The 27,111-nt window shown below is 46.2% G+C and overlaps 2 protein-coding genes and 1 long non-coding RNA gene across 11 annotated transcripts in view; 1 reads left to right on the forward strand and 2 right to left on the reverse strand.

Annotated features, from left to right (window-relative positions):
• Positions 1–22,428, reverse strand: part of sh3kbp1 (SH3-domain kinase binding protein 1) — a 42,440-nt gene extending 20,012 nt beyond the window's left edge. For 2 of the 7 annotated variants that reach the window (XM_086192253.1, XM_086192252.1), the window contains exons 1-2: positions 2,633–3,092; positions 2,147–2,304 (exon numbers count right to left, since the gene is read on the reverse strand). In XM_086192253.1, the coding sequence (XP_086048379.1) occupies positions 2,147–2,304; positions 2,633–2,678 (204 nt within the window). In that variant the 5' untranslated portion in view covers positions 2,679–3,092. Of the gene's footprint in view, positions 1–2,146; positions 2,305–2,632; positions 3,096–4,223; positions 4,322–11,023; positions 11,184–17,813; positions 17,913–22,325 lie in introns of those variants that run through there. The other 5 variants (XM_086192256.1, XM_086192257.1, XM_086192254.1 and 2 more) reach the window with 5 other exon arrangements.
• Positions 17,300–27,047, forward strand: tfr1b (transferrin receptor 1b). 2 transcript variants are annotated; one of them, XM_086192251.1, is made up of 20 exons: positions 17,363–17,414; positions 17,495–17,573; positions 18,806–18,851; positions 18,976–19,186; positions 19,586–19,799; positions 20,600–20,737; positions 20,954–21,038; positions 21,144–21,266; positions 21,370–21,465; positions 21,540–21,679; positions 22,067–22,230; positions 22,338–22,457; positions 22,806–22,891; positions 22,968–23,031; positions 23,114–23,181; positions 23,264–23,331; positions 23,675–23,765; positions 24,338–24,568; positions 24,643–24,792; positions 25,076–27,047. In XM_086192251.1, the coding sequence occupies exons 3-20, from the start codon at positions 18,816–18,818 to the stop codon at positions 25,286–25,288; spliced, it is 2,298 nt and encodes a 765-aa protein (XP_086048377.1). In that variant the 5' UTR covers positions 17,363–17,414; positions 17,495–17,573; positions 18,806–18,815; the 3' UTR covers positions 25,289–27,047. The 2 variants fall into 2 exon arrangements, with proteins under 2 accessions (XP_086048375.1, XP_086048377.1); XM_086192249.1 differs by lacking the exon at positions 17,495–17,573 and having other exon boundaries at positions 17,300–17,414.
• Positions 22,558–27,111, reverse strand: part of LOC147241388 (uncharacterized) — a 116,062-nt gene continuing 111,508 nt past the window's right edge. For both annotated transcript variants that reach the window (XR_015111080.1, XR_015111081.1), the window contains 4 exons: positions 24,258–24,578; positions 23,840–23,935; positions 22,797–22,917; positions 22,558–22,688 (listed from right to left, as the gene is read on the reverse strand). This is a non-coding gene — a long non-coding RNA (uncharacterized LOC147241388). The remainder of the gene's footprint in view (positions 22,689–22,796; positions 22,918–23,839; positions 23,936–24,257; positions 24,579–27,111) is intronic.

Below are 27,111 nucleotides of genomic sequence, written 5' to 3' on the forward strand. Positions count from 1 at the left end.
AAACAAAAAAAACAGCCTGGTCACACCAAAAAGTGCATTAAGGTGAAGCAGGATGTCAGGACGCTTTCAGCTGGGATTCTGGTGACAAAACTGGCTGTTTTTAGTGAGATCAACCATACAGAGAGGGTCTCCAGGAAGTGCATTTGCTGATTCCAAGTCAGGTTTCACTGTGACTGGATTGCAATAAACAGATCAAAGTAAGGCTGAATTAATAAATTCCTGATGCTGATTTGAGAAGAGTACTCAGTCACGTTTTGTCAAGTGTCTGCAAAAGATGGCAAGCCAACAACTTTTGAACTGGCAGCTTTCTGGAAGGAGTTTGACTGCACCAGGGCTGAACTCTACTTCATGTTTGATGATTGTTTGATCAGGCTGCACAAGTTGTGCCTGTCTAAATGCAAATGAAAGTACAAGTTCTTGAATTTATATCAATGTAAACCTTTAATAATAATAATAATGATAATAAAAGTAGTGATAGGATTAAACATGAAATTCTATTTATTATGGAATTTGAGAGGGTGGATCTACTTTTGTGACCTTCAACCAAGAATATGCCAGCAGGAGTGACAGACCCCCCCATTATTATTACACTCATACTGTCCAGGATTAGGAGCTTGTTAACCTGAAATAACCTCTCTAAAAACTAAGATGTCTGACTGTATTCCTGATCCCCAAACTCAACACTTTTAAATGGTGCTTTCTTGCTTCGGAACCTGGTTGAGAGTTGTGACCGTGCACCACAGGATGCTTGATTGCCATCACTTCCTGTTGCCTTTTCAACCTGCCTGTCCAACCCCCCCCCCCCAACACACACACACACACACACACACACACACACACACACCACTTCCTAAAAAAAACACACACATTCATCTGCATTGCAAAGCTTTAATGTCACCGATTCCCATAACTGCAGTCTTGTGACAGACCAGTCTGGTATTATTGCATTACTCACGCTCTCCCTCAGTCTCTCTCTCTCTCTCTCTCTCTCTCTGACACACACACACACACACACGCACACAAACACCCTTCACAGGCCTATTGTCCAGGACCATGACAGTGAATGAGAGCTGTGACATTCAGTCAGCACAAATAAAGCCTGTCCACACAATAGGATGACTTGAACGCTGTTAAAATGTGAACTCTATTCTCAGTCATCGGCGACTTTTGGTACTTCCTCTCATGCTTCAGTGGCCATGATACTTCCCTCATCTTATCACCACACAATCTTAGGATATCTGAAAGTTGGAGACCCACAGAACCAGTTCAGAAAGTTTCAGAGAAGTCACAACTGGTACAACACGTTTGATCTAACTGTTCTTCTTCTGTGTCACTGCTGATAGACAACCTGACACATGCAGAAACAGAAGGGGAAGTAGCCAGAACATAAACCATCAAATTTCACGTTCTACAACTGCTGAGTCAACTTCAAAAAAACTCATCAAAATAATGCCAAAGTAACAAAAACCTGATGCTGATTTGTTCTTCTTACAAACTTGTGAAACGTCACGTCTTTCCAAAAAACGACAAGCAAACAACTTTTAAAATGCTTGTTTTCTGAATGGGGTTCTGACGTGATCTTCTTGGGTTACCAGGCAACAGAAATGATCCCAACCTTCGCAAAATGGTTATTCAGATAATCGACCTGATGACTGTCAGGTGGAGTCGCCCCCTGGTGGCCATTAGAACAAATGCTGGTTTGAGGCACTTCCACATTAGCGTCAATCTTCCGGAAGCAACAACCCGGCGTTTTCTGTTCGCTCCGTGTCAGGAGGCTTGTTCGTTTAACAAGATTTGAAATTAAGTGCTGTGCTGATATTCACCAGACTGTGTTTAGGGCTGTGGCGTGGGTTTGTTGGTGGAGGTGCGCGCTCTATGGAGTACCTACCATTACTGTGAACAAAGACATTGTGTTAGTCAAGTATCTAATTGACTGTCCACATAATGGCCATCGTAAAGAGCGTATCACAATATACAAGCTGGAGTGGTTGTAAAATTCAGAATTGATTCTGCTTCAATATGATTTAAGCTCACTGGAGCCGGTTGTCCAAGATAAAGACATCTTTTATTGTCTATATAAACTGAGTGTAGCAGGTGAGTAAGCACTGGTGTCATGGGCTGATTATGAGAAGAAGACATTACCCACCCTGACAAAGTTATCGGGGAACAGTCCCCTGCGTCCCCCCAGCTCGCCTTCCCACCATCCTCCGTCATCCCGCCGTATATTCACGATGATGTCACCCACTGTCAGGCTCAACTCATCGTCCTGCTGAGCCTCATAGTCGAACTCCACCACGGCCTCCACTGGACGGCGCGGGGACAGTGTGAAGGACATGAAGAGAGAGAAAGGAAGAGTTGCGGTAAACCAGAATGAAAGGTCACACATTGCTCCACATTCTGATGCAGTCGAAGCTGGAACTGAAAGAGGAACATGCGTTAATAGAGCTAAACTTACCATCACGCAGCGACATACAAATACATCTACACCTCCCTGGGACATCCCACGGGAACAGTATTCCGTTGTCTTCTCATGAATGTTTCATTCTCTCAAATGAAAGCAAGTATTCAAACAGGGCCAAGACTCAAATCCAACAAACAAAAGCTGCTAAAACATTTAGGGGGTTGGAATCACCTGCATCTTGTCGCTCACACAGTAAATTCCAATTGTGTAACTCCATCAGAACCACGGAGGGGTGTCCCGAGTGCCGGTCGTGGCTGGCAGAGTTACCTTGTAAACAAACTCCAGCCACGTTTATATTCAGGGCTTGTATGAGACCTCACAAACACATTGAGTCTGCAAACAATTACAAATATGAGTTTACTTTTGAAGATGAAGTCCTTCTATAGTGTGCGTCCATGTTTGCAGGGGGCATCGATGTTTTGCTAGCTAACTTGCAAACTGGGATAGGCTCCACCCCCCCACAACCCTTAACAAAAGTGAAAATGGATGGATGGATGGACGCAAGCTCGCTAGCAAGCTTGCCTCCATGTCTGCTAGCTAACTTGAGTCCATGTGTACTTGCTGCATCCATGTTGGCCTACTGACTTACACTTGTTCATTCGATAACCTGCATCCATGTTTGCTGGCTAACACACATCCATGTTTGTTGGCTAACACACATCCATGTTTGTTGGCTAACACACATCCATGTTTGTTGGCTAACACACATCCATGTTTGTTGGCTAACACACATCCATGTTTGTTGGCTAACACACATCCATGTTTGTTGGCTAACACACATTCATGTTTGCTGGCTAACACACATCCATGTTTGCTAACACACATCCATGTTTGCTGGCTAACACACGTCCATGTTTGCTAATACACATCCATATTTGCTGGCTAACACACATCCATGTTTGCTAATACACATCCATGTTTGCTAATACACATCCATGTTTGCTGGCTAACACACATCCATGTTTGCTGGCTAACACACATCTGTGTTTGCTGGCTAACACACATCCGTGTTTGCTGGCTAACACACATCCATGTTTGCTAACACACATCAATGTTTGTTGGCTAACACACGTCCATGTTTGCTAATACACATCCATATTTGCTGGCTAACCCACATCCATATTTGCTGGCTAACACACATCCATGTTTGCTGGATAACACACATCCATATTTGCTGGCTAACACACGTCCATGTTTGCTGGCTAACACACATCCATGTTTGCTAGCTAACTTGCAGCCACAACCACAACAGTCCCAACAGAGGGGAAACAGACCAGAGTTTGATTCAGCTCAACTGAGAAACCCTGACTCCTCCATAGCACAAGTACCACAAAAACATCATGCCAAGTCCTGTCATTTATCTTTTTTTAAAAATGAAAACCTAAATTGTCCTTGAATATAAAATTTTATTCAGCCCTACTGTGTGCCCAGATTCTAGTCTGCATTTCCACCCTTCCTCTTCCTCCTTTGTGGCTGTGTGTGTTGTCTGGAGGTGGGTGTGTCCTCCACGTCGCCTGCTGCCACTCAAGCCTGCACACCTGCTGCTCATCTCCATCAATCCGCCTACACTCTGCTGAATAAAAACCTGTCCCCTCAGACCTATTTACCAGAGCCACCCGGCTTTGCTCTCTGGGAAGCTGCCTCAGTGCTGCAGCGCCAGCCATCTCCGAGGAAAACCTCTCCAGCCTGGAACACCAACAAACTCAAAGCTCTTCTTCTTAACTCTGAGACATTCACTGTAAATTTGTTCCAATGAACTCACTCTGTGATTGCAACGTTGATCCGCCTCCTCTGTGTGCGGTGGATCCTCCGTCTACAGTCGTTCTGACGCTGCGTATCGACGGACTGCACCTACTTCTGCTAAATACAAACAAAATGGGGGTCCTGTGTGTGGTCAAACATCCACAGGATTCCTGGAATTCAAGGCACTTTCAGTTTGCCAGACTTTCAGTTTTGTTTTGTTTTTTTGTTGTTGTTTAACTCAAGGAAACACAACATTTCACATTAATAATAATTCCAGACACTGAAAAACAAGGGCTGTGAACCAAAACAGATACAACAGATTACTGCGATACTTTTGTCCTCCACAATACTCCATTAATATCCCAGCCCCTAGTGCTGATATCGTCTCACAACACAATACCTTCAAATATTGTATCCTGAGTTACCCACAAACATTATGGCAGCTCTGTTTCGGTGTTCAGTGACAGCGTGCAGCTGTGCGGACAATCTCCTCAGAAAGGAAGTTCTTCGGAATATTGAATGACAAGTTCTGACTCACGTTGTCAGTCGATTTATCGGTGTAACGTGATCTACATAGGAAGACTTCCTAGATGCTAACACGTTGTATTTTCAGCTCTATTTAAAAAAAAAAAAATCAGTACATCGTGTGAGACACGGCACTGCACTGTGATAAAATCATATCGCGTCATAGAACGTGACGTCCCTGCCAAGGTCCAGCCCTAAAACCCAGTAAAGTAGAAGACAAAGTCATGAAAACGTCGAAACTCAGCAGCAGAGAAGAGTTGAACTTGAAAAATGTACGTACCACACATGAGCATGGACTAAGTTTTGATTAAAAAAAACAAAAAAAACAAACAGATCCTCAGTAAGGTCAGAGTTAAGGTCCTGGACTTGGAACGCTTCTAAATCAAACCCTAATTCACTCGAACAGGGGAATTAAGGGCCCCGACAAACATGAGAGGAGCAACGACAACACACACCATGGTGAAAATTCACAGAAGAAAACACGCAACCACACCATGTCGCCTCCCTCCCTCTCCCTCTCTCTCACACACACACACACACACACCAACTCAATCAAACATACACAGAAACACCTTGTGACAGCGCGTGCAGCCGCTAATACGTCTAAAAATGTACTGAATGTGTCATATCATGAACAGCGTTATTATCCGTAACCCTTGTGCTCACTTATCGACCACTGAGGCTTGATCCTTGTCTAAACTGTGTGGGTGTGGGTGGGGGTTGGGGGGTTGGGGTGTGAGGTAACCATGGAAACACACTGTAGGAAGGGGTAGCTATGACTCAGACACACAAGACTCTCCCCAAAATGCACACATATTCATACAGTAAGAAGATAAAACAATCTTAAAATGGATTGATTGTGATTTTTTTTTTAAATCACACGATTCAAATAGCAAATAATGACATAAAATTCTCCAATATTTGTTGAATGAATCGTTTTTATTTCATTTTATGCTACTTTGAGAGTGGCTTTGGCGTATCAAATCTTCCCACGTGTATGTGTGTTTTGTTGTAGTTTACACACACACACACACACACACACACACACACACACACACACACACACACACACACACAGGCCATAGTTTACACCTTGGCGCACCAGCAAGCACCATGACACATGTCAGAATCCACGGGCTTCTGGTGAAAGCACTGAAGGGTCAAGGCGTCGCTGAGAGTTTGCATCATGGGAAAGGAAGGAGAAGTTCCACGCAGCATTAATGTCAAACAGACAAAGCAGACGGGCGTAGTTGGAGCTGGCCTGGTGCTCAGATGGGGAGGACGTGATTCTGGCGGCAGATAAGTGGAGAGATTAGTCCGAGACGAGTCAGTGACGTGGCGCAAATTCCTTTTGCTTTTTGAAGTTGTGATGTTTAGTGGGGAGGCAGCAGATACGGAGCGGGGCTGCGATGCCTCCTCAGAAAGGAGAAGCAGGTACAGTGCGTTGAGGCAACAAATGTGCGTACTGTGCACCACAGAACATGACGGCACTGCAGTCCCCCCACCTGTCAGTCAAACGCTGAGGAAGACCACAGCTTGCGGCTCTGTCTGCACAGAACACAATCGCTGCTGCTGCTGAGTGCAGAGACGGGTGCGAGTTTAAAGTGACACTAAGTTCAGGCCAAATAGGCTCTTGGGAAACACTGTCTAGTGAGATCGCTGCCGGGGGGGGGGGGGGCTGGATGTGAGTTCATGAACCAACCAAACAGACTGAGCTGATTCTTTCTGAGATGCACAAAGGCACAACAGAGCAAAGTAAAGGGAACAATCTCATGTTTCCAAACAGCGGCTCTTCAACCTGATTCCGACACTTTATGGTTCTGATTCATTCCTCACCTGAGAGGCCTTCAGGGCCGACCTTCAGACCAATCCTCTCATTCCTGGGGCCTCATTTAAGCCAAAGAAGTGACGACCGGGCCCTGGCACCAACGCGCGTGTCGAAGAGCGCAACAGTCCCGTGGAGCGACCTGGGAGGTCGGACCTGATGGTGTTTTCACAGATGGCACCAGAGAACATGCAGATATTTCTGCGTTGCTAAACGTCAAGTGAAGTGCATTCAGCGGTTCCGCCAGGTGAGCAGCATGCGTGGGCGGATCGTATCAGTCGTGTTTCTGTTTCCTTTCCCCTTCAACACCCCCCCCCCCCCCCCCCCAATGAGTGACCAAAGGAGGCACCAGTACCGCAACCAGGACATTCGCCCTCACCTGGCTTCCCACATGACTTCCTGTGTCGGTGCGGAAGCCCAACCAAGTCACAGGCAACAAAGGGGAACCGAACAAGCGACCCCATGATGTAAAAAAGTGTCCCTCCAACACCCCTCCACCATGTTCACTGAAAACTGGTTTTGGTTTCGCTGAGACACAAACAGAAGGAAACCACATCTGAAATCACGACCTCTTTGGCATGGAAGCAGTTTCACGACAACCTGATGCTTCGCCAAAAACTGCATTGACTTTGACGCTCGTCAACGGCAGTGAAACTTTGCCTTGAGAGGACAAGACACAGAACATTTGAAAGCCTGCAGACAAAACAAAACTCCCACGCAAGAGGTTAGGAAACACACTCTCAGGCACACGCAGACACACACACACAGGCACACGGGGAGGAACTGAGATGCCCCATCGTGTCCTCTGAGCAGCTGGAGTCCATTTAGATAAGGGCACGCCATGCAAACAGCGACGCTGACATCTCACCAGTCTGCAGCGGACCTGCGTGTAGCGGCGGCTGAGTTTCAGCGCCGTCACTGATGATGTCAAGAGCAGCTGTGTGTTCCTGTCTATAAAACATTCACGCTGGACCAGAGCCCACTGGAAGTCAAACCCACCCACTCAAACTGTGGATCAGATCACAAGCGCCCCCCCCCCCCCCCACTACCACCACACACACACACACACACACACACACACACACACACACACACACACACACACACACACACACACAATAAAGGGAACTTCTAACCTTCCCCTGCTTGTCATTTTGGTATTCAGAGTTACACTCTCGAATCCCAGAATTTCCACGTCCTAGAACGCCTCTTGAAGGCCCCCAGATAACGACTTTCATCTCTTTTTAATGTGGGAGTCGGGCGCAGCGGAGACAGCAGCAGCACAACAAAGACAGAAAGAATTCCTTTCAGTTCCAGAGGAGAAAAAAAGGGAATGTCACTCTCAGTTACATTACATTTCTCCTGGTATGACTGCTGAACGTCAGACAACACCGACATAAAAACCTCCCTCGTAAATCCCGCAGGACTGGAAGGTCGCAGGTTTCTGTTTTAATTTTTTTTCTCTGTCTTTAAAACTGCGGCAAAAGCAGAGAAAGTTATTGATAGCAGATCAAACGTGACTTCTGTGGAAACAAGAACATACCAGATCAACAAAATGCAAATATCAGTTTACGTGGACATAAAAAGAAGGAACCCTCTTTATCTTTCCTCTAAACTTTTCTTGCAGGTTCTCAGATTACATCTTGAACTAGAGAACACTCGGACAGCCGCGAAGGGGGATGAAGAACGGCTTACTTCCTGTAACCACAGGGTGGCGCTATGACCAGGAGCTACAGTCAGCTTGTAGATGCCTTCAGGCTGAGACTCTCATCACATGTGGGAAGTCTGGAAAAGCTTTGATCGTGTGGAGTCCAGTTGTAACCATGTTGTATGGAAAAATATCGGAATTTTCCGCCTCACCACGGTTACAGTGTTTGTCAGAGCGCCGCGCGGATGGTCCCATCCCGGAACCACCACCAGTATCTGAGCCACTTCCTCCGCTGGTATCTGAGTCGGAACACCACCGTGTCGGAGCAACAGGACTGTTCTTGCACACAGGAACACCCACAGGATTAAATACGCAGGACCTCTTTAGGTCCTTGTCAAAAGCTCCACCCAGAGAGAAGCGTGAAAGTATGAAGTGAATCAAACGGATGGATTGATGGAATTTGTTAAAGTGCTGCGAGGAGCCAAGGTTTAAGTCTTTGAGGTGATCTGGATGGAGCTGTGGGCCCTGGCTTGTTGCAGGTCCCTGATGGGATGCAGCTATTAGCCGTAGCCTCTCGCTCCTCCACAGTGGAGGTACGTTGGCACAGTAATTTAATGATGCGATTCATTAAACGAAGCAGTCCATCTATCCTGCTTTGGGGCATTTGACCAACTGGCCATCCAAGACTTGACAGTGTGGGGGCTGAATTCTTGTTTCCCCTCAGGACACGACTTGTTTGTTTACATGCTGAAAAACATCAGAACAGGACAGATGAAGATTTACTTTGGACATATTTTTTTCTGCAACTTTCTTTTTAATAGCGCCTCCGCTTAATCCAGCCTCATTCACGCTAACGGATGCCAAGCGCCTTCCAGAGGAAGATGTCGGATTAATGAGTGTCTCATCAGCCCATAAGAGGTCATTTTAATTTAAAAAAAAAAAAAAGAAAGGAAGAAAGAAGTGACGACTGTACTTCCAAAAAGCACTGCATCTGCCTCCCGTGCTGGGGGTTTGAGTCCAGTGGCGGACGGTGGGTTGACAACACGAGAACGCTAACGTCAGGTGATTGTCACCCGCCAAGATTCTTGTCATGTCATTTTTTATAGGCTCCCCCATGGTATCTTTTTATCATTTCAAGGGACATTGCCATCCATCCATCCATTCATTTTCTTCCGCTTATCCTGTTAAGGGTCATGGGGGGCTGGAGCCTATCCCAGCAGCCTTCACCCTGGACAGGTCACCAGTCCATCACAGGGCCAACACATATAGACAGACAACCATTGGCTCTCCCAGCCACGCCTACGGTCAATTTCGAGTCTGGATTAACCTGGTCCCTCTTGATGTCTTTGGACTGTGGAGGAAGCTGGAGTACCAGAGAGAACCCAGCAGGAACAGGGAGAACATGGAGACTCACACAGAGAGATCCTGTGCCTGAGCTGGGACTTGAAATATGACATTGCTTTTTGGGAAATTACGGAAGAGTACTTCAATTTCGCATACAGTGTTGTACTTTATATATTTTGATGAAAACTATGTTTTACAAGGAATATCATATTGTTAGTGATGGCGTTACTCATTTTAACGTGACTGTTCTGGAGTTAAGAGTGTTTCTGTTTACCTTTTTTATTATAATCATCAATATTATAGATTTGAGGCTGCACGGTGGTGCAGTGGTCAGCACTGTCGCCTCACAGCAAGAAGGTTCTGGGTTCGAGCCCTGGCTCCATCACAGGGTCTTTCTGTGTGGAGTCTCCATGTTCTCCCTGTTCCTGCGCGGGTTCTCTCTGGTACTCCAGCTTCCTCCCACAGTCCAAAGACATCAAGAGGAGACGAGGCTGATTGATACTCTAAATTGACCGTAGGCGTGACTGTGAGAGCCAATGGTTGTCTGTCTCTATGTGTTGGCCCTGTGATGGACTGGCGACCTGTCCAGGGTGAACCCCGCCTCTCACCTGAAGGCTGCTGGGATAGGCTCCACCCCCTCCCACCCTTAACAGGATAAGAGGTAGAAAATGAATTGATGGATGGGTTTGATTGAAAAATTGCAAAAAACAAAGAAAGTTATCAATCAAATGAAAATAATAATCAAATTTAATATATATTTCATTTACTGAGAATATAATTCAAAATGTAACATGAATAGGCCCCTCCCATTTGGCTATTTTACATGAGCAATCCTTGATTGATCTTGCAGAAAACATCGGGATACCAGTGGTTATCGCCTGTATCGTGTATCGGGAATGTTGCGCAGCACTGCACGCATTGTGTGCAACAGCCAGCTGCTTGTGCGGAAGGATAGCGCTTCAAGGAAGAATGTCACAGTAGGCCTCCTCCATCCAAACACAGTAGAAACACAATAGACAGAGAGAGAGAGAGAGAGAGAGAGAGAGAGAGAGAGAGAGAGAGAGAGAGAGAGAGAGAGAGAGAGAGAGAGAGAGACCCCGAGTGAATGTAAACGTGTCAACATCTGCAACTCATCAATGTGACCGGCTGCTTTCCTCCTGGACCCGCGCGGCCGAGCCGCACACCCACGCGCTGCTTTCTAATCATGAATAAAGCGATGGGATATATGTGGCCAAAGTCTGCGTGCACCATTCAAGCAGGGGAGGAGGAGGAGAGAGAGAGAGAGAGAGAGAGAGAGAGAGAGAGAGAGAGAGAGAGAGAGAGAGAGAGAGAGAGAGAGAAGGAAGGACGGAGAGGCTGAACCCGGCGCGCATCTGGACCGGGCGTCGATTCCAGCCCATCCAGATGCGCAGAGGCGCCGGAGGCTATTTTAGGGCAATTGTCTAAACACGAGCAGGGAAATAACGGTGCACCTCACCCATTTATGTGTCCCGGTGCGCCGGCAGAGCTCCTGCAGGTTGGTCGTCAAAGGAGAAGGTGGTTTCGTTCAGGTGTAGAGACAGAGGGGGGGTTTGTAGCGGACCGAGCCCTGTAGGTTCGCCTCCTCCTCCTCGAAGTAGAGATCCGCTACAGCAGCGCTGGAACGGGAGGAGCGTCAGATGAAACCATATTCCTTCCTCTTCTCTCTCTCTCTTTCTCTCTCTCTCTCTCTCTCTCTCTCTCTCTCTCCAGCGACACGACAGACAGAGGCAGAGCGAGTGGCCAGAAAACGGAAAAAGCGAGGATGAACTGTGTGTGTGTGTGTGTGTGTGTGTCTCTCTCTCTCTCTCTCTCTGTTTCTCTGCTGCCTTCAGGTTCTCCTGGTAAAGTCCGACTTCTCCGTGTTGCAACGCCAAAAAAACGTTTAATTCCTACGAGATGCGGGCGCGACGTGACGCAGCATCCAACCACGCTGCACGCACAGCAGATGGCGGTGACACAATAATTCCAGTTAGGACAGCTGATCTCTCAATGCTTAAAATAAGCTGACTATTTGTGTGTGTTTTGTGTGTGTGTGTGTGTGTGTGTGTGTCTAGATGTCCATGTATGTCCAGGAAGCTGTTTATATATTTCCTGTTTTCTTCTGTTATTTCTTTTCCTCCACTGTCACGTCTTAGCTGGATTTTTTTTCCTTTTAAAAAGGTAATAAAAATATGCCCCCCCCCCAAAAAAAAAGTAGCTTCAACAGGCTGTTTATAATATTTTGCATTTAAGAGCACACTGACTGAGGTTTTAAAAAATGTTCTCAGATTAAAAGATGACCTTCCTGGTGCCGTCAACTCTGATAATCCAGCAGTGGTAGAGTTTGAAACATCAGACGATTGGCCAGGTTTGAAATCTTTTTAAAACACCAAACCAACCAAGATGCTGTACATCAGCCATAAATGACAACAACGCAGGATCTTGGAGCAGTCTAAGGGTCTCACATCATGACTCTGGTTTTCAGGGGAAGTCGCCAGCTCCTCCAGTCTTTGTGTGACTTTTGTGCGTCTGCGTATCACACGGAACACGGCCCGTAAGCAGCACATCACCGCCTTGTCACGATATTTGATTTAATCTGGATTTTGTGACACAGTTAACTGCGCAGGCTTTATTTTTTACAAGATCTAACTGACTGTAATAACCTTGATGTTTCTGATTAACATGCAGTTATGCTTGTGGCAAATGAACTGCTCGGACTTGATTCGTATAAACGCTTCTGCAAGTTTCGAGGACCTTCACACAACCATCAGTGCTTTGGTTGGATCTTTGTTCCTGAAGCTGCTTCTCTTTCTCTCTGCTCTGAATTTTATCCTCCATAACTTTTCTCCTTCTAACGTTTGTATTTCCAACAGCCTGTGAAAGCAGCATCTTTCTGCGCTCAAAACCTCGCACCTGTGCGTCCTAAATCTCGCGATTACTCCCCCCACAATGCACTGTGAGGGAATCGCAGCTCATTAATTTAGAACTGGCATGATGTTACTGCTGTAAAACCAGTGAAAGCAGATGCTCCTGTTGTTTGAGCTGGCAAAAATAGTTTTGGATTAATAGAAACACTCTCTCTCTCTCTCTCTCTTTCTCACACACACACACACACACACACGCACGCACACACACACACACACACACACGCACGCACACACACGCACACACACAGAGCACCCAAAGCCCTGCTGATTTCCCCCCCGGATCAAGCCTCATGCAGGGGAGAATGTGCTGGTGGAAGCAGAAAGAGGGTGATGGAAGGATGCAGCGATGGGGGACAAAGATAGAGGAGGAATTTAGATGTTTTCATTACCAGCCGTCCCCAAGTGGGACACAACACACGGGACGAGCTGCTGCTTAGTCACAAAGTACCAGAACTCATAAATAGGAATCACACTGAAGCGAGCATTTATCTAGAGATGCATCTAAGATGTTGGTGACACTTGCTTGACCTTCACTTTAACGTGGGAATGATTTTGGAGGCAACTGTTGAATTTGTCCTTGTTTAAAGGTGCCATTTGTGAAACAACCTGGTGCCTGATAGAAAAGGAGTAGGCGTGGCCAGACATGACACGACATCAGCCTTTAGCTTGTGGCCATGCATTTGGTGTTTTTGGTCATCAAGTCATCATTCTGGTGGTCTGCACCCCGAGGTGGTGACCACACTTGGACAAGATGCAGTAGAAGAGCTGGGGAGGAGCGGATAAGTCTGAGGCATGCACACGTCGCCATGGTCATGACTTGTAAATCACAAGGTAGCCACGCCCTGAAGCACAACCTGCTTTATCACCTATTTCACTAAAAACAGGACCTGGGATCCTGGACTGAAGACAGAAGCGTTGCCACAGGGTAGGCTAACCAGGACCGGGGCCTCGAGCTGGGAAGGGGCCCCCAACCTGACTTCTTGTGTCACTCCACAACAAAGAAAGCCCCCTAAATCATATCACCGGGCCGTGTACAGGACACTACTACGGCCCTAAGAGGGGCCCCACAGTGGTAACTGGTGAGGTTGGGGGCCTTTGAACCCAGAGAGCACCTAGAGACACTCCTGAAGAAGACTAACTGATTATGACAATGACATACAGGAAGTCTGCTGGTTGTTGAAGTTTTACAGTCACTCACACACGTCGAGGCCTCTTTTTTTCCCCGTGTTAACTTTGATTAAAAAGAATTTAATTAAATTTATTAAAAAGATTTGTTGGATTTTGCTTTACAACTCTCACAAAATGACTCCAGATTTGGTACTATTTAGAAAATCTAGCAGAGCTGACAGGTCCAGATAACCGAGGGGTGGGCGGCATCGGTCCCTGTGGGGCCCGGTGTCGACCTGCTCCGGCCTCGCGCACCACCGAGCAACTGCCACAGTGAGTGTGTCCAGTTCTCTTGTGCGTCTATGACTGAGAGCAAACTGAGTGAACACCAGAATCATTTCCTTTTTGATTAACAATCAAAAAAGGACACTTTTTTTTAATCAAACAAAGACGTCGCCCCCATGTGGCCGTTAGAGAAAATACAGGTTTTGAGCATCTCATACATGCTCCTTCTTGTAGCGTTCGCTGCACAGCACAGCTTGTAGATTCATGTTCCGTCACTGTTAACGAGGTCACATATAATCAGGTTCCAAGTGCGTCGGGTAATCGTTGTACTTGATAAATGTGCTGTAGTTCGGCTAAAAAAAAAAAAAAAAAGACACCAGGCAACAAAACCTTCCAGGCTTTAATGTGAACCAAGCTAACGTCTGCTGGTGTATTTAAAGGGCCGATTACCTGATGTGCAAAAAAAAAAAAAAAAAAAAAAAGCCTGAATTTATTCCTCCAGTTGCATCAGGTGTGACGCATCCTCCTAATATCTTTCAACCACACTTTTATTGCCACATTCCATCCTTATATTTAGTCACGGCTACACTGATGTTAGCAAAGAATCCTTCACAAAAACATGGTTTTAAATGAGGCAACTAAAAAGCAAACCTGCTTCCTCATAGTTGCCATTTCTGCTTTTGTGTCCTTTGCGGCTCCGTTGCCTTAAGAGGAACCAATGAGTTTTGTTTTTTTTTCATGCAGAGATGGAAGTTAATTTTAACTCCCACAGCCAAGGTGACACCACCTGAGACAGCGCTGCTATTGCAGGATGTTCACAGCCCCAATTAAACCAAGCTACTGTACCCGGGGAAGCGCACAATGAAGCCGCTCATGGCGAGAAGGAAACATACAAGAAAACCACACACAGTGAGACCATTATTTCCAGCACTCACATCCTTCCTGTGCACAGATGTGTTGCTCGATGACGCCTGCATTGGTGCTTCAAGTTTAGCGCAAATGTCTCTGCATGCCCGCATCTGAGTCCCTCTGGGTCTCCCCCATCATTGTGAACTGGAGAAACACTCACTGAACACTTTGATCAACAGCTCTGACACAGGCCGTGAGATATTCTCCCCCTGACTCAAGTTCTTTGCCTCCTCATCAATCGTGAGTGTGCTGCTAAAAAGATAGAAACCCCCCCCCCACACTTTACTGAACTTTATGCAGCGAGCGACACAGTTGTCAGAACAATCCATGCCCTCGTGTGTGTACACGCTACACGTGAGTGCACATGCACGCTTCAACTTGGCACTGTTGCTGCACAGACACCAGGGTGTGAGTTCTACCGGAACAAGAGGGAGCCATGGCTCCCCTAGTGGTGACATGAGCTCACATGACATGAGTTTTTATCAAAGGAGTAAATGCCAAAAAGAAAGCAACTCACTTTCTTTTCAGAGAAGTCTAAACAAGCGAGAGCTCATGAAGAGGAAGAGCCATCTGCTGCTGCTGCTGGTGAATGTTCTCCTTGTGATAGGCCCGTGTCTGTTCTGTTGGAGGTGATTAACGCAACGACCAGCAAGACAGTGTTCGTAAAAGGCGTATTAATTCAGGCATATGAGCAATACTCTTGTTAAGATGTGCATAAGTGGGTCAAACTACCCCTAAATCTCCCTAATTATGATTCTAAATGCACAGAAATGCAGGAAATTGCATCAGGGGACTTAAAACATTTCCACACCTGCACCCCCCCATGGCTCCCCTGGTTGTTATGTTATAACTCGCACACTAGCAGAAACATGGCGCGTTCTGCAAGAAGTCTGCACGTCCTCCAACCCGTACGTACGCCGCAGGGAACGCAAGCCACAAATACAGTCGTATCTTCGTACATCGATCATCACAACTTCATCTGCTATTTTATTTGCCGCCACCCACGAGTGGTCGGAGGTTCGCTGTATATGTTTATGATGGAGGCCTAGAGAGCTTGTCGCCTTCACCTGCAGCAAAAATATATTTAAAAAAAAGGTAACATCAGGCCGCTGCCCTCCATGCTGCTGTCGACTCTGCCGCTGATTTACCTCGTTTTCTGGTGCATTCGTGACTTTGAACCTGATGGGCTGGAAAAACAACATAAACAGGCTACTTGTTATCTACTGGCAAGAGGAAAAGTGTCACTCAGGTGTAACAACAACGTCACAAATGCAACTCTGAGAAAGGGTTGTACTGTAAATGGATGGTTAAGACGCAGATGTCATTATCTGGCAACAACAAGTGGAATTACTCCTTACAAACAGTCATGGAGAGAAGGCATGACTGAGTCATCCGAGCTGGTTCCAGTCCATTTGTCTGATTTTTCTAGATGTTACTTCCACCTAGTGGGAAATCGATGCACCAGTCCACACAATAGCAGAGCTGCATGACTTCCCCATTCCTCTCATACTGTGGACTTACTGGCAGATGCACCAGACAGGCCACAAGAGGAGGGAGAACAACTATAAATCAATAGTAAACCTCCAACAGAGCTGCTGAGGATGAACCCACAGGCCAAGCCCAACCCTGGGTGTCAAACCTTGCCTTGGTACCATCGTACCTCCAGCAGTACTGGTACATGTACCTGCTGGCTGCTGCCTCCCTGATCATAAATAAAACTAATGGGCCTCATGCATGGGGGCCTCATGCATGGGGGCCTCATGCATGGGTTTGCCTGCAGCCCCCAAAACAACAGAACCTGCCCCTACAGCAAGCATCTTGTCCCCGCATGCGTGTCACCAATTATGAGGTCACACGAGTGGAGAAAATCCCTTAATTTATTATTGATCAGTTTATACTGCTGAAATGAGTTGTTATTGGTTTAAGGCAGGTAAAAGAAGTGAGACCCAACAAAGTTGTGTATCATCTCTGCTGCAGATCTTTTGAGCTTCCAAATATATATATATATATATATATATATATATATATATATATATATATGTGTGTGTGTGTGTGTGTGTGTGTGTGTTTAGTGTAAAAAGATTGGGAACCAAGGTGGAACGTGTGCTGGTTATAACACTTGGGATGAAAAGGAAGTGGAATTGCGGGTCGCATAAGTAAAAGATCTCAAAACACGAGCTGGATTGACATTTCTTTACCAAACCGTTAATTAGTAGGAAATGTCTAGAATTTTGCCAGGAACAGTGGGTGGATGAGGCGTGCGAGGAGGGCAGCTGGAAGAGGGTGTGGCTGTCGGTAACAGAAGGTGGCGGAAATACTTTCTTTTGCGAGAATATTTCATGTCAGTGTATTCTTTTTGATCTTGTTCAGTATTTTTTATTATGTTTTTGTGTTTGTTTGTTTTTTAAAAATCGTATTATATTTATATTCACTATTTTATTATGTTTCTGACCACATGAAGGAAGGTAAAGGGACCCCGTTGGACTTCCGTGCGGTAGGTGGCGCGGTACACCTGCCAGCCGCTCTCGTGTCTGCTATAAATTCATAGAAGAAGAAGCAGGAGGAGGAAGTGTGTTGCGGTTCATTTTCTAAGGGCATATCTGAAGAACACGCGGGGAGCCTGGCGGAAGCGGCCCGAAGGTGAGCTAGCGAATATCTTTGCAGATTTTTTTTATTTCTATTTGATTTATTTCTTATTCCACACGTTTACTGCACTGTAGGACCTTTGAGGTAAAACGAGCGGACCGTCACACAGGACAAATTCAGCACGGCTAACTGGTGACGCAGACGTCACGGAAGGTGAACGGGTGACATGTGTGAGATGTTGGTCTGGAAAATCCATATTATTGTTATTCAGTGACACAAATGTCGCGTTAGGGTTGCGTTTCCTCGTTTGAGACTGAGTATTAATGAGTAATGCGCCGGGAAGGCGCGGTAATATGAAATCTCATGAGCAATAAACTGGTATGGGACTTTTAAGATGCTCCCAGATGCATGTTTTTGTTCTGTTATTTTTAATAATTATAATTTTGGTTTTACCTTCTCAGTTGATGATTATTTGCCTTCTTCTGTAGAGGAAAGACGTGGCGCAAAGCCTCGCTGCGGCCGCATGGAGCCACTCCCAAACGAAGAAGCTCTCTGCAATGATTGGGATTAAACAATTATGATGAAGCAAAAACAACCCATCGGCCATCGATCGCTTAATGCAGACATAACTAACACAATCTCTGTGGAAATGTAACGTTCTAACTCTAAGATCAATGACCAGACATGTGGTTCCCCTTCATTTGGCTTTGCTGGGTGTAAAACATTTGAAAATACAGAAAATCAACGTGCAAATGCTTTTCAGGCACTGTTTTGGGAAGCCTCAGTTTGATCTGTTGGATGCCAACTGTGGACCGTTGCCTGAAATCTGATCAGCAGGAGACCAGGAAGTTGTCATAGGCCTCATCTTTGAGGATGAGTCAGTAACCATTTCCTGCTTTCCTTTTTGAGACGGGGTTGATGAAAGTATAACTGCAACGCTCTGCACTTGTTGCTTCACTGCCAAAAAGACGTTATCGTGACATTTCCTGGCCCGCTGACTGACGCCCGCGGCAGCCTGACGAGTTTACTATTAAACAAGGACGTTCACAAGTCGCTGCCATTGTTAGAAAACAAATATGCGGAATTGGATATTCAGGAAGTATCTGGCTCACGTTGTGTGTGTCAAGGTCAACTGCCCCATTCCAGCCTGTATTTATTTCTCATGCTAAAAATAATTACACGGTTATGACGGATTGGTGGAACAGTACCATGAACATCAAATTCTGTCCTCCAAAATAAAGATTTGCAAGGAAGCTTTGATGTGGAGGAGTTCAGTGGTCTTATCCTCCCTGATTCGATTCCTGCCTCGTTCGCAGAGCAAAGCCCTTTTATTTCTTTTTTAAAAATGGTGAATGAGGGAGTATTTCCAGCGCCGACGACCTGATGACGCGCGCGGGTACTCATCTGCTGTCTCAACAACTCCATCCTCTTCTTCTTTTTTTCAGACCAGCAGCAATGATGGATCGAGTGAGCGCGGCATTCAACAGCATGGTGACGACTCTTTGATCCTCTCGTATTTCTGACCTGCTGACGTTGCGCACAACGGATCAGGAGCGCGTTCTCGTTCTCATCCTCTGTCGTCTTATCTCTCTCTCTCTCTCTTTTTTCCCCCCAGTTTAAAACCAAGCGGTATGACAGGTTCACTCTCCAGTCCGATGAAGATGGAGAAAGACGCGTAGAGGTCAAATTGTCCGACGATGTCAACGATGAGGCGGTGGAGGTCGGCCAGGCACGGGGCTCCCCCACCTTCAGACTGGCCCCTCAGCGGTGGAGCCGGCGAACGACCTGCTACGTGGCTCTGGGAATCCTGCTGGCCTTTGTCATCGGTAGGTGATAGTTCCCACTTCACCCGCCACCAAGAGCCCTCCTCATCATCACTTCACCTCCCAAACGTTGTGTCTTTTATTTATCAAATGCCAGTTGTGAGAAATGCCAACCACATTTTCTCCACAGCCAAAATGAAAAATTCTCATCACCTCTTTTTTCTGACCAGCACTTCAGAATTAAAACATCTTAATTTTGTTTTTTTTTTAAGAGAATCGGCTCATTTTATCATGTAAGACTGCAACAAAAAATGTCCTAAATTTCCCCAGTGAGGGATTAATAAAGTATTCTTCTTCTTCTGATTATTATTATTATTATTATCACAAACTCATATTTCCAGCAAAACATGAGAAGGCTGCTTTCCAACTCACCTCTACTCTGTGCTCCTTGACGTGCTCTAGGGTACCTGCTCGGTTTTGTCAGCCCTCATAAATCTCAAGTGGATCTGGTGAGCTGTGCAACAGAGTCAGTAAAAGGAATGGAAGCGGTGGAAGCGCTTACAACCAGCACGGCAGCCGCCGCTGTGCAGGTTCCAGAAGCCCAAATGACCTGGATGGACATCTCCAAACTTCTGCGAGAGAAACTCACCACTGAGGACTTTGACGAGACTCTGAGGTGAACCTTCCGCTAACACACCCTCGGTTTTGCGTCGTCATGCCAAAGGAGGAAAGAGAACGCATGCACGCACCCACACACGCTCCAAAAACACACAAACCCGCAGCCAGTCTTTAGATAACCAGAGCACACACCTATGAAGCCCTACTCAGATAAGTCTGCTTCTGGAAGTACATTCTCCTCCACTGGGTCAGGATCCCCAGGGAGTCCTTCAGAGAGCCCTCTAGTGGTGGACTTGTAGATTACACTCTGGTGGAGAGTGGAGTTCTTGACTCACCTCTCATGTGACTCATTTATGCACTTTCAATGTAAAAGCTGCTAACCTTCGATAGTTTGTCATTTACTTCTGATGTTTTTTTTTCCCAAATTGAAAGTTTATGTACCATTTCTTGTGAAAGTAATGACAATGTCAGCGACTTTACACTGTAAAAGAACGTGAACACAGTTCCTGGGCTTCCCCCACTTTGTAATCACGCCTTTCTCAGCTCACGCTCCTCCATCTAGCAGCTTCCTTTTCTTTTAATGAGCTTCTACACTCCTCACTAAGCGATTATTCTCCTCTTAGCTAATTCAGGCCCATTGTTGCCACCTGGAGGTGCCTGTGTTCACATCCTAAAGGCTTTCTAATTCACTTATTCAACAAAAAGAAAAACCCGTCTGTCTTGAAATGCTTGATCTGCCAGCGGTTCAACAGAACCGTTAGCAGAAGGAAGGGCTTTGGTGTGAAGGCCTCCAGTGTACTGCTGGAAAAGACTCTGCTGGAAGACGTTTGACGGAGAGAATCCATTTTGTTTCTGCAGGTACTTTGACAAGCCCAGACGTTTAGCGGGCAGTGACGAAGATGCCGGTCTGGGGAGTTTGATGTTTGACGAGTTCAAGAAACTGGAGATGGAGCCCTGGACCAACATCCACCATGTTCAGCTGCAGACGCCAGACAGGTTGATGTTTATTCTGTACAACTCTAAAAACAGGATTATTCCTCTTGAAGGTTTTACGAAGTTGAACATGGTCCACTGTCACGCCGTTCAATCATAAATAGATTTTGCCTAAACTTCCACGGTTGAAGCTTAAAACGGTGACATGGTTCCTGCGGACCAGCTCCTCCTAGCTTGGCCAGTGGCATCAGAACAACCTTTGTACGTTCTCGTTGGCAGCAATCGACCAAATCGCGTCACTTTTGGTTCCAAAGACTTCCTGCCACAGGGGTACCTCGCCTACAGCGCCACAGGGAAGGCTGAGGTGAGCCGGCACGGGAGCCAATAGCTTAATATGCAAATTCAGACTTCCTTCAGAAAAATAAACTTCAGTGTGAGTAGCATCATTCTGATGGTGTGTGTGTGTTAGGGTAAGCTGGTCTACGGCAGCTATGGTCATCCAGAGGATCTGAAGGCACTGCGGGCAAAGAATATTGAGCTGAACGGAAGTGTGTTGCTGCTTCGTGCTGGAAATATCAGTTTTGCACAGCAGGTATTGTGTGTGTGTGTGTGTTCAGATCCAACGTTTGCCATTATATCAGATATTTGTGTCTGTTTTTTAGAAGTATGTTTTAAGGTGTGTGACGTTTCCTCAGGTGGACAACGCAGAAGCAGAGGGGGCCTTGGCTGTTCTCATCTACCCGGACCCTCAAGACTACAAGTACCTGAGAGACACGCCTCTCTACGGACATGTAAGTCACAAGCAGCAGGTCCCACCTCATTTTGAAAGCATTCAGATTCTTGACTGTGTGTGTGTCACTCTTAGGTCCATCTTGGCACAGGTGACCCCTACACCCCGGGATTCCCCTCCTTCAACCACACCCAGTTCCCCCCAACTCCCTCATCCGGTCTCCCAAAAGTCCTGGCCCAGACTATCACCGCCAACCAGGCTGAAGAGATACTACAGTAAGAGCACTTGATCTCAGGACTAGACCCAGGTCCAGTCTTGAGCTCTGAGCAGCTGCACACCAGAGCTTCAACCCAAAGACATTGTGACTGTGCAGCTGTTCAGGATTTCCCCTTGAAATTTGACTTATTTGGAGATAAATGTAAATGCTAACTAAGCCTGTGTAATGTTTCAGCCACATTTTCAAATGTTGGAGTGCCAGAAGCTCTATAAGGCAGTAATAAATCCCACTGACGCCGCAACAACTAAACAAGCTTTGTAATTGCTGGATTACATCATACAGGGGAACCCGTTTGACTGGTGGCGTGAGACTTGCTACATGATATAAACTTAAACATCCCTCCTTTTCTTTTTTTGTCTCCCCGTGTCTCTTTAACCCTTTCTAGGTTTATCGGTGGCCCTGCTGCTGACGCGAGCTTTAGAGGTGGCATCAGCACAGTGACGTACAAACTGGGAGGGAGCCAGAACATCAACGTGGAGGTGAACAACGTGCCGGTCAACCGGGAGGTCCACAACGTGTTTGGAATCATTAAAGGATATATAGACCCCGGTAGGACTCGTGGACCTTCGTTAGTCCTTGTACTACATCTGAGGTATCCTGTAGTAACTGTGTGTGTGTGTGTGTGTGTGTGTGTGTGTTCATACCTGGAACTGCAGATCAGTACGTGCTACTGGGAGCTCAGAGAGATGCCTGGGGTCCAGGTTATGCCAGAGCTACTGTAGGCAGCTCCATCCTCCTGGAACTGGCCAAGGCTGTTCATGAGATGGTGGAACAAGGTAACATTAGAAAAAAACCCACACACAATAATGAGGAGGAATAATCATCAAAATCTGAGGAACATGAGCTAAGTATGTAATAAATGTTCTTATAAAAAGACCAAACCTTGTCGTAGCATGTCAAGGTCCAACAGGAGAACACAGTTGATAGATGATAATCCCACCATTTCTAAATGTTCCTGTGTTTTGGAGGTAATGAGTGTCCTACATGGCTTCCTCGTGCTCTGGCTCCTGCAGAAATAACCGAACAAACTCCACTGTTATTACTCCCTGCTGTGTTGTAACTGTGAATATGATTGTGTTGCTCCTGCACGACGTCACTGAAGATGCATATCTTACTTTTAACAGACGGGTTCCGGCCCAGAAGAAGCCTGGTGTTCGCGAGCTGGAGTGCTGGTGAATTTGGTAGCGCTGGTGCCACCGAGTGGTTGGAGGTGAGAACTGAAGAAATGAAACGGATCTGCAACAATAAGTTTCATGCTGTTTTGTAAATTGAATGTTTGTTTTCAGGCCTATATGTCGTCTATCGACAAGAACATTGTCAGCTATATAAGCCTGGATGGAGCCGTCATGGGTATGTACACACACACACACACACACACACACACAGCCAGTCATTCAGGGTTGTCATCTGATTGAATGTATTTCCTCACAAGGTCGCGGGAGCTTAAGAGCTTCAGCCAGTCCGCTGCTGTACAGCCTCCTAGAGAGAACGATGCAGGAGGTAAACAGAGCAACCCGCCGACTCAGGCCTGGTTGCACCGGTCCGCTCTACTAACCAACGCTTCTCCCCCTCACCCCCACAGGTGAAGAGTCCCCTTGCTTCTGGGACTGTGTACGATATGGTGGGGGGAACCCAGTGGGAGGCCAACGTGTAAGTGGAAGAACTTCCCTTAAGTTCTGAATCTATTTCACACAGTTTCGATTTTTTTTTTTTCCCCCCGGGAGAGTTGTTGTGGAGTTTTCAAATAAACAGTACATAAATGGAACAGGCTTTTGCATGACTTCGACACATTAATACAAATTGGCACTGCGCTGATTTTTTTTTTTTTTTTTAATGAATGAAGAGTCTAAAGTGCACGAGTCATTCAAACTGAGCAGCACTGCAACAGCAAAAGATGCCACGCTCATCCGCCGTGTGTGGAGGACGACAGTGGAGCGTTTCGCCTCCCTGAGTTGTTGGTGTTCATGCTGTCATTCTGTCTGACCCTGTGCAGCATGAGGCCAATGTCCATGGACGACCCTGCCTACCCGTTTCTGGCCTGCGCTGGGATTCCCTCCATCTCTTTCCACTTCATCTCTTCCAATGTGAGTTTTCTCTCAAAGCTCACCGTGTCTACTCAAGAATTTCACATCATAGTTCACATAAAGTCGACTCTCACCTCCAAAGGTCTGTTGGCTGACACCCCCAGGCCTCTCACCCCTAATCTGGATCATTGCCATGTGATATTGTTGTTTTCACAGTCAGGTTTTGTAATCTGCAGGAATGAATGAGCAATTTAATGAAAATTGAATGATACATTTCATGCATCTGTGCTGTTTCTGGTCTTCAGCAACAATTAACAGTGGCAGATAAAACTAGATTGGTATAAAACACGTAGTATTGGGTAGAGTAAAACTGCCACATTATTAAAAGCAATTATGAGAATTTTAAATTAGAAAAGAAATTGGCCAAAACAAGACGAAGACATTTCACCGTAAAAAAGGATTTCTTTAAGGAAAAAAGTAGAAATGAATCACTGATTATTAAAATCATTGCTGCCATTTTTGAGCAATGAGGAAAAAATAAAAACTCTTCACCACATTCAAAGAAGAAGCTCCTAAACTGATGAAGCTGTTGTAAGAAGTCGTTTCCCTCTTCCTTGTGTCTCTGTCTCCAGAGGGAGGACTACCAGTACTATGGCACCACCCTGGACAACATGGATCACCTCGGCTTTGAAACCAACCAGCGCACCAGTGAGATCACCGCCATCGCTGCTCAGCTCGCCGGTCACATGGCTCTCCGCCTGGTCCATGACCACCTGCTCGTCTCTCTGGACATTACCAGATACAGCAGCGTCCTCACCAAAGCTGTGGTGCAGGTCTATCGTCATGTCACCCAGCTGTCTCAGGTCAGCCTCTCTGCCAATCAGAATACACTTGTCGTTAGAATCGTTGATTTTGACCTCACCCCCTCCCTCTGCAGTCCGGTCAGCTGAAGGATTTGAGCCCCAACTGGCTGGGCCGTGCACGAGGATCCTTCCAGCGAGCTGCCAGCGCCCTTCAAGCCGCCATCACGAACACTGACGTCTCTGACAAGGAGGCTTGTCGCATACTCAACGACAGGATGATGAAGGTGAGACGGGAGCAGGTCTGAGACCACGAGACGCGATGCACTTTAGAACACATTAGTCTTGGGAAGAATGTCACTCTGCCAGCAGCAGCAGGTTGTCTGTCAGTCCCATTCTTACAGCAATATCTCAGGAAGGCCTCCAGGGAGTTTATTCAAGTTTGGCACAAAGGTCAAGGTTACTGTGACGAGTCAGCAGCGTCTTCCATGATCCGAGGTGGGAGCAGCGTGTTTGTCCTTCCCAACACATCAGAGCTAATTTTTTTTTTTTCTTCTTGTGTTGTCCCAGATTGAGCACACCCTCCTCTCTCCCTATGTGTCCCCCACTGAGACTCCTTTCCGCCACCTCCTGCTGGGTCATGGCGCTCACACGCTGGCATCCATCGCTCAGACCACAGACATGAAAGAGCTGCGTACCCAGCTGGCCCTGGCCACCTGGAGCCTGCAGGGCTGCGCCAACGCCATGTCCGGGAACCTCTGGGATTCTGACATTGATATCTAAACACGTGTGTGTGTGTGTGTGTGTGTGTGAGAGAGAGAGAAATGGAGTAATGAGGGGATTGTTCAAATGAGCGAATGACAATATGAAACATTGAAATCTAGAGTAGAGGGAAGAGTTCCAGTATCAGCACTTAAGCACAGCTGTCAAGGGTCATTAGGGCTGGGTATCGCCAAAAAAACCCGCTAGCTTCCAACCCCTTGACTTGGATACTGGTTCTTCCACAATACTTTTTTCCAATATCATTCAAAATTGTTGCATTAAATTTCAGATCTTCAGTTTTCAGCTCCTCGTCACTCGTTCAAAACTCATCCACATGAGCTCAGGGCAGCCAGTTTCCAGAACAAATAAGCTGCAGCCAAGATCGACTCTTCAGGTGTTGAAATGTTGCGACTGGGTCACTTTGAAGCGAATCTGCTGTAACAGCGTAGCAGTTTGATACCCAGCCCTAGCGGTCATAGCCCCGGCCCTTAATCACAAGCTTCTGTTCCATTCGTTGGGGGTGTCAGAATCTCGCACGACCTCAGGAAAAGTGTTAAGCTAAAACACACACAAGAACTGTGAAACAGCATTTAAAACGTGAAGACATGACAAGCTACTGATATAACCTGCCTCCACCTCCTGGCTGCACCCCACAACCACCGTTGCCATCAAAAACACTGAAGACCTTATTTAAGTTTGTTTTTTTTTTAGCAGTGGCCACGCCCACTTATCGTTTGTCTTTTTATACGAGGTTATCGGAAGCAGTGCCTTCCATAATTATGACGGTTATACTGTCGAATCCTACGGCAGCATCTGCTACAGAAATGACTCCTCAACTGTTGCTGACAAAATGGAGCGCCTGATTAAAACGTGTTACTCCTGCCCTCCATGTCTCCGCCGCTAGCGGAGATCCAGCGGAAGCAGCTAAACAAAACAATGGCTTCGCTCAAAGTATGCACTATTTAACTGATCGCGCGGGTGGAATGAAGGGTTCCCTGATTAGTCTCGTTTAAAAACAAAAAACAAAAAAAAAAAACACGAGCAGACAGAAAAAAATCGGGACACTTGGAAATTTATATTTTATTCCACAAATATAAATTCCGCGAGACGCACTCGGACTAGCTCGGTGTGCAAGAAAGCCATTTATGTTGCACAGTCTACTTTGGAGCAGTTAATATAAGTTATCGGGAGCAGTGCCTTCCATAATTAAACACATTATCGGGAGCAGTGACTCCCATAATGACAAGCAGTGATGGTAGTTTTTGTCTACCAGTGTGTGTGTGTGTGTGTGTGTGTGAGATTTACATGTGTATTTATCGAGAGCAGTGTCTCTCATATTTCACTTGGAAGGGTGGAACAACTTATCGGGAACAGTGTTTCCCAGAGTTTTATACTTGACATATTTATTTGTTATGTCCGTGTGTGTGTGAGTGAGAGAGAGAGAGAGAGAGAGAGAGCGCACAGTCCTAACTTTGAGTGTTTTGTGCTTCTGCTTTCCATTTCTCTATTTCTCTTGCACTCAAATTCCTGTTTTGTGTTACACACCCAACCCAAACTGATTTTTGATTTCGACACGGATTCACACGCGGGTACGGAGCCCTAGCGTGGCCACAGCGAGGGGAAAATACAGATAATGGCCACTTTATAAAAGTTATTCCCACCTTTTCATGATTTTGTTGCTACCTGACTGACCTTTTTTCCACGATTGGATTCATTTTTGGCTAGGAGCTTTAACTTTTTCGTACAATTTGATTCATCGTGTTATTGAAACATGCTCCACCCGTGTTTTGTGACCTCCTCGATATGAGTAGTTCCCACGCTTTCAGATTGTGGGAAGAACAGTT

Source organism: Aulostomus chinensis, chromosome 21, assembly GCF_037954235.1.
Source record: "Aulostomus chinensis isolate RoL2024-O1b breed Wild chromosome 21, RoL_Achi_v1.0, whole genome shotgun sequence".
NCBI lineage: Eukaryota > Metazoa > Chordata > Actinopteri > Syngnathiformes > Aulostomidae > Aulostomus > Aulostomus chinensis.

What these genes read in the sequence shown, in the direction of transcription:
- tfr1b (XM_086192249.1), top strand. Translation starts at nt 18,816, where the DNA reads ATGATGGATCGAGTGAGCGCGGCATTCAACAGCATG. An exon ending in CAGGCTGAAGAGATACTACA is followed by an intron (nt 21,680 to 22,066) that starts GTAAGAGCACTT and finishes AACCCTTTCTAG; the next exon opens with GTTTATCGGTGGCCCTGCTG. An exon ending in TCAACGACAGGATGATGAAG is followed by an intron (nt 24,793 to 25,075) that starts GTGAGACGGGAG and finishes GTGTTGTCCCAG; the next exon opens with ATTGAGCACACCCTCCTCTC.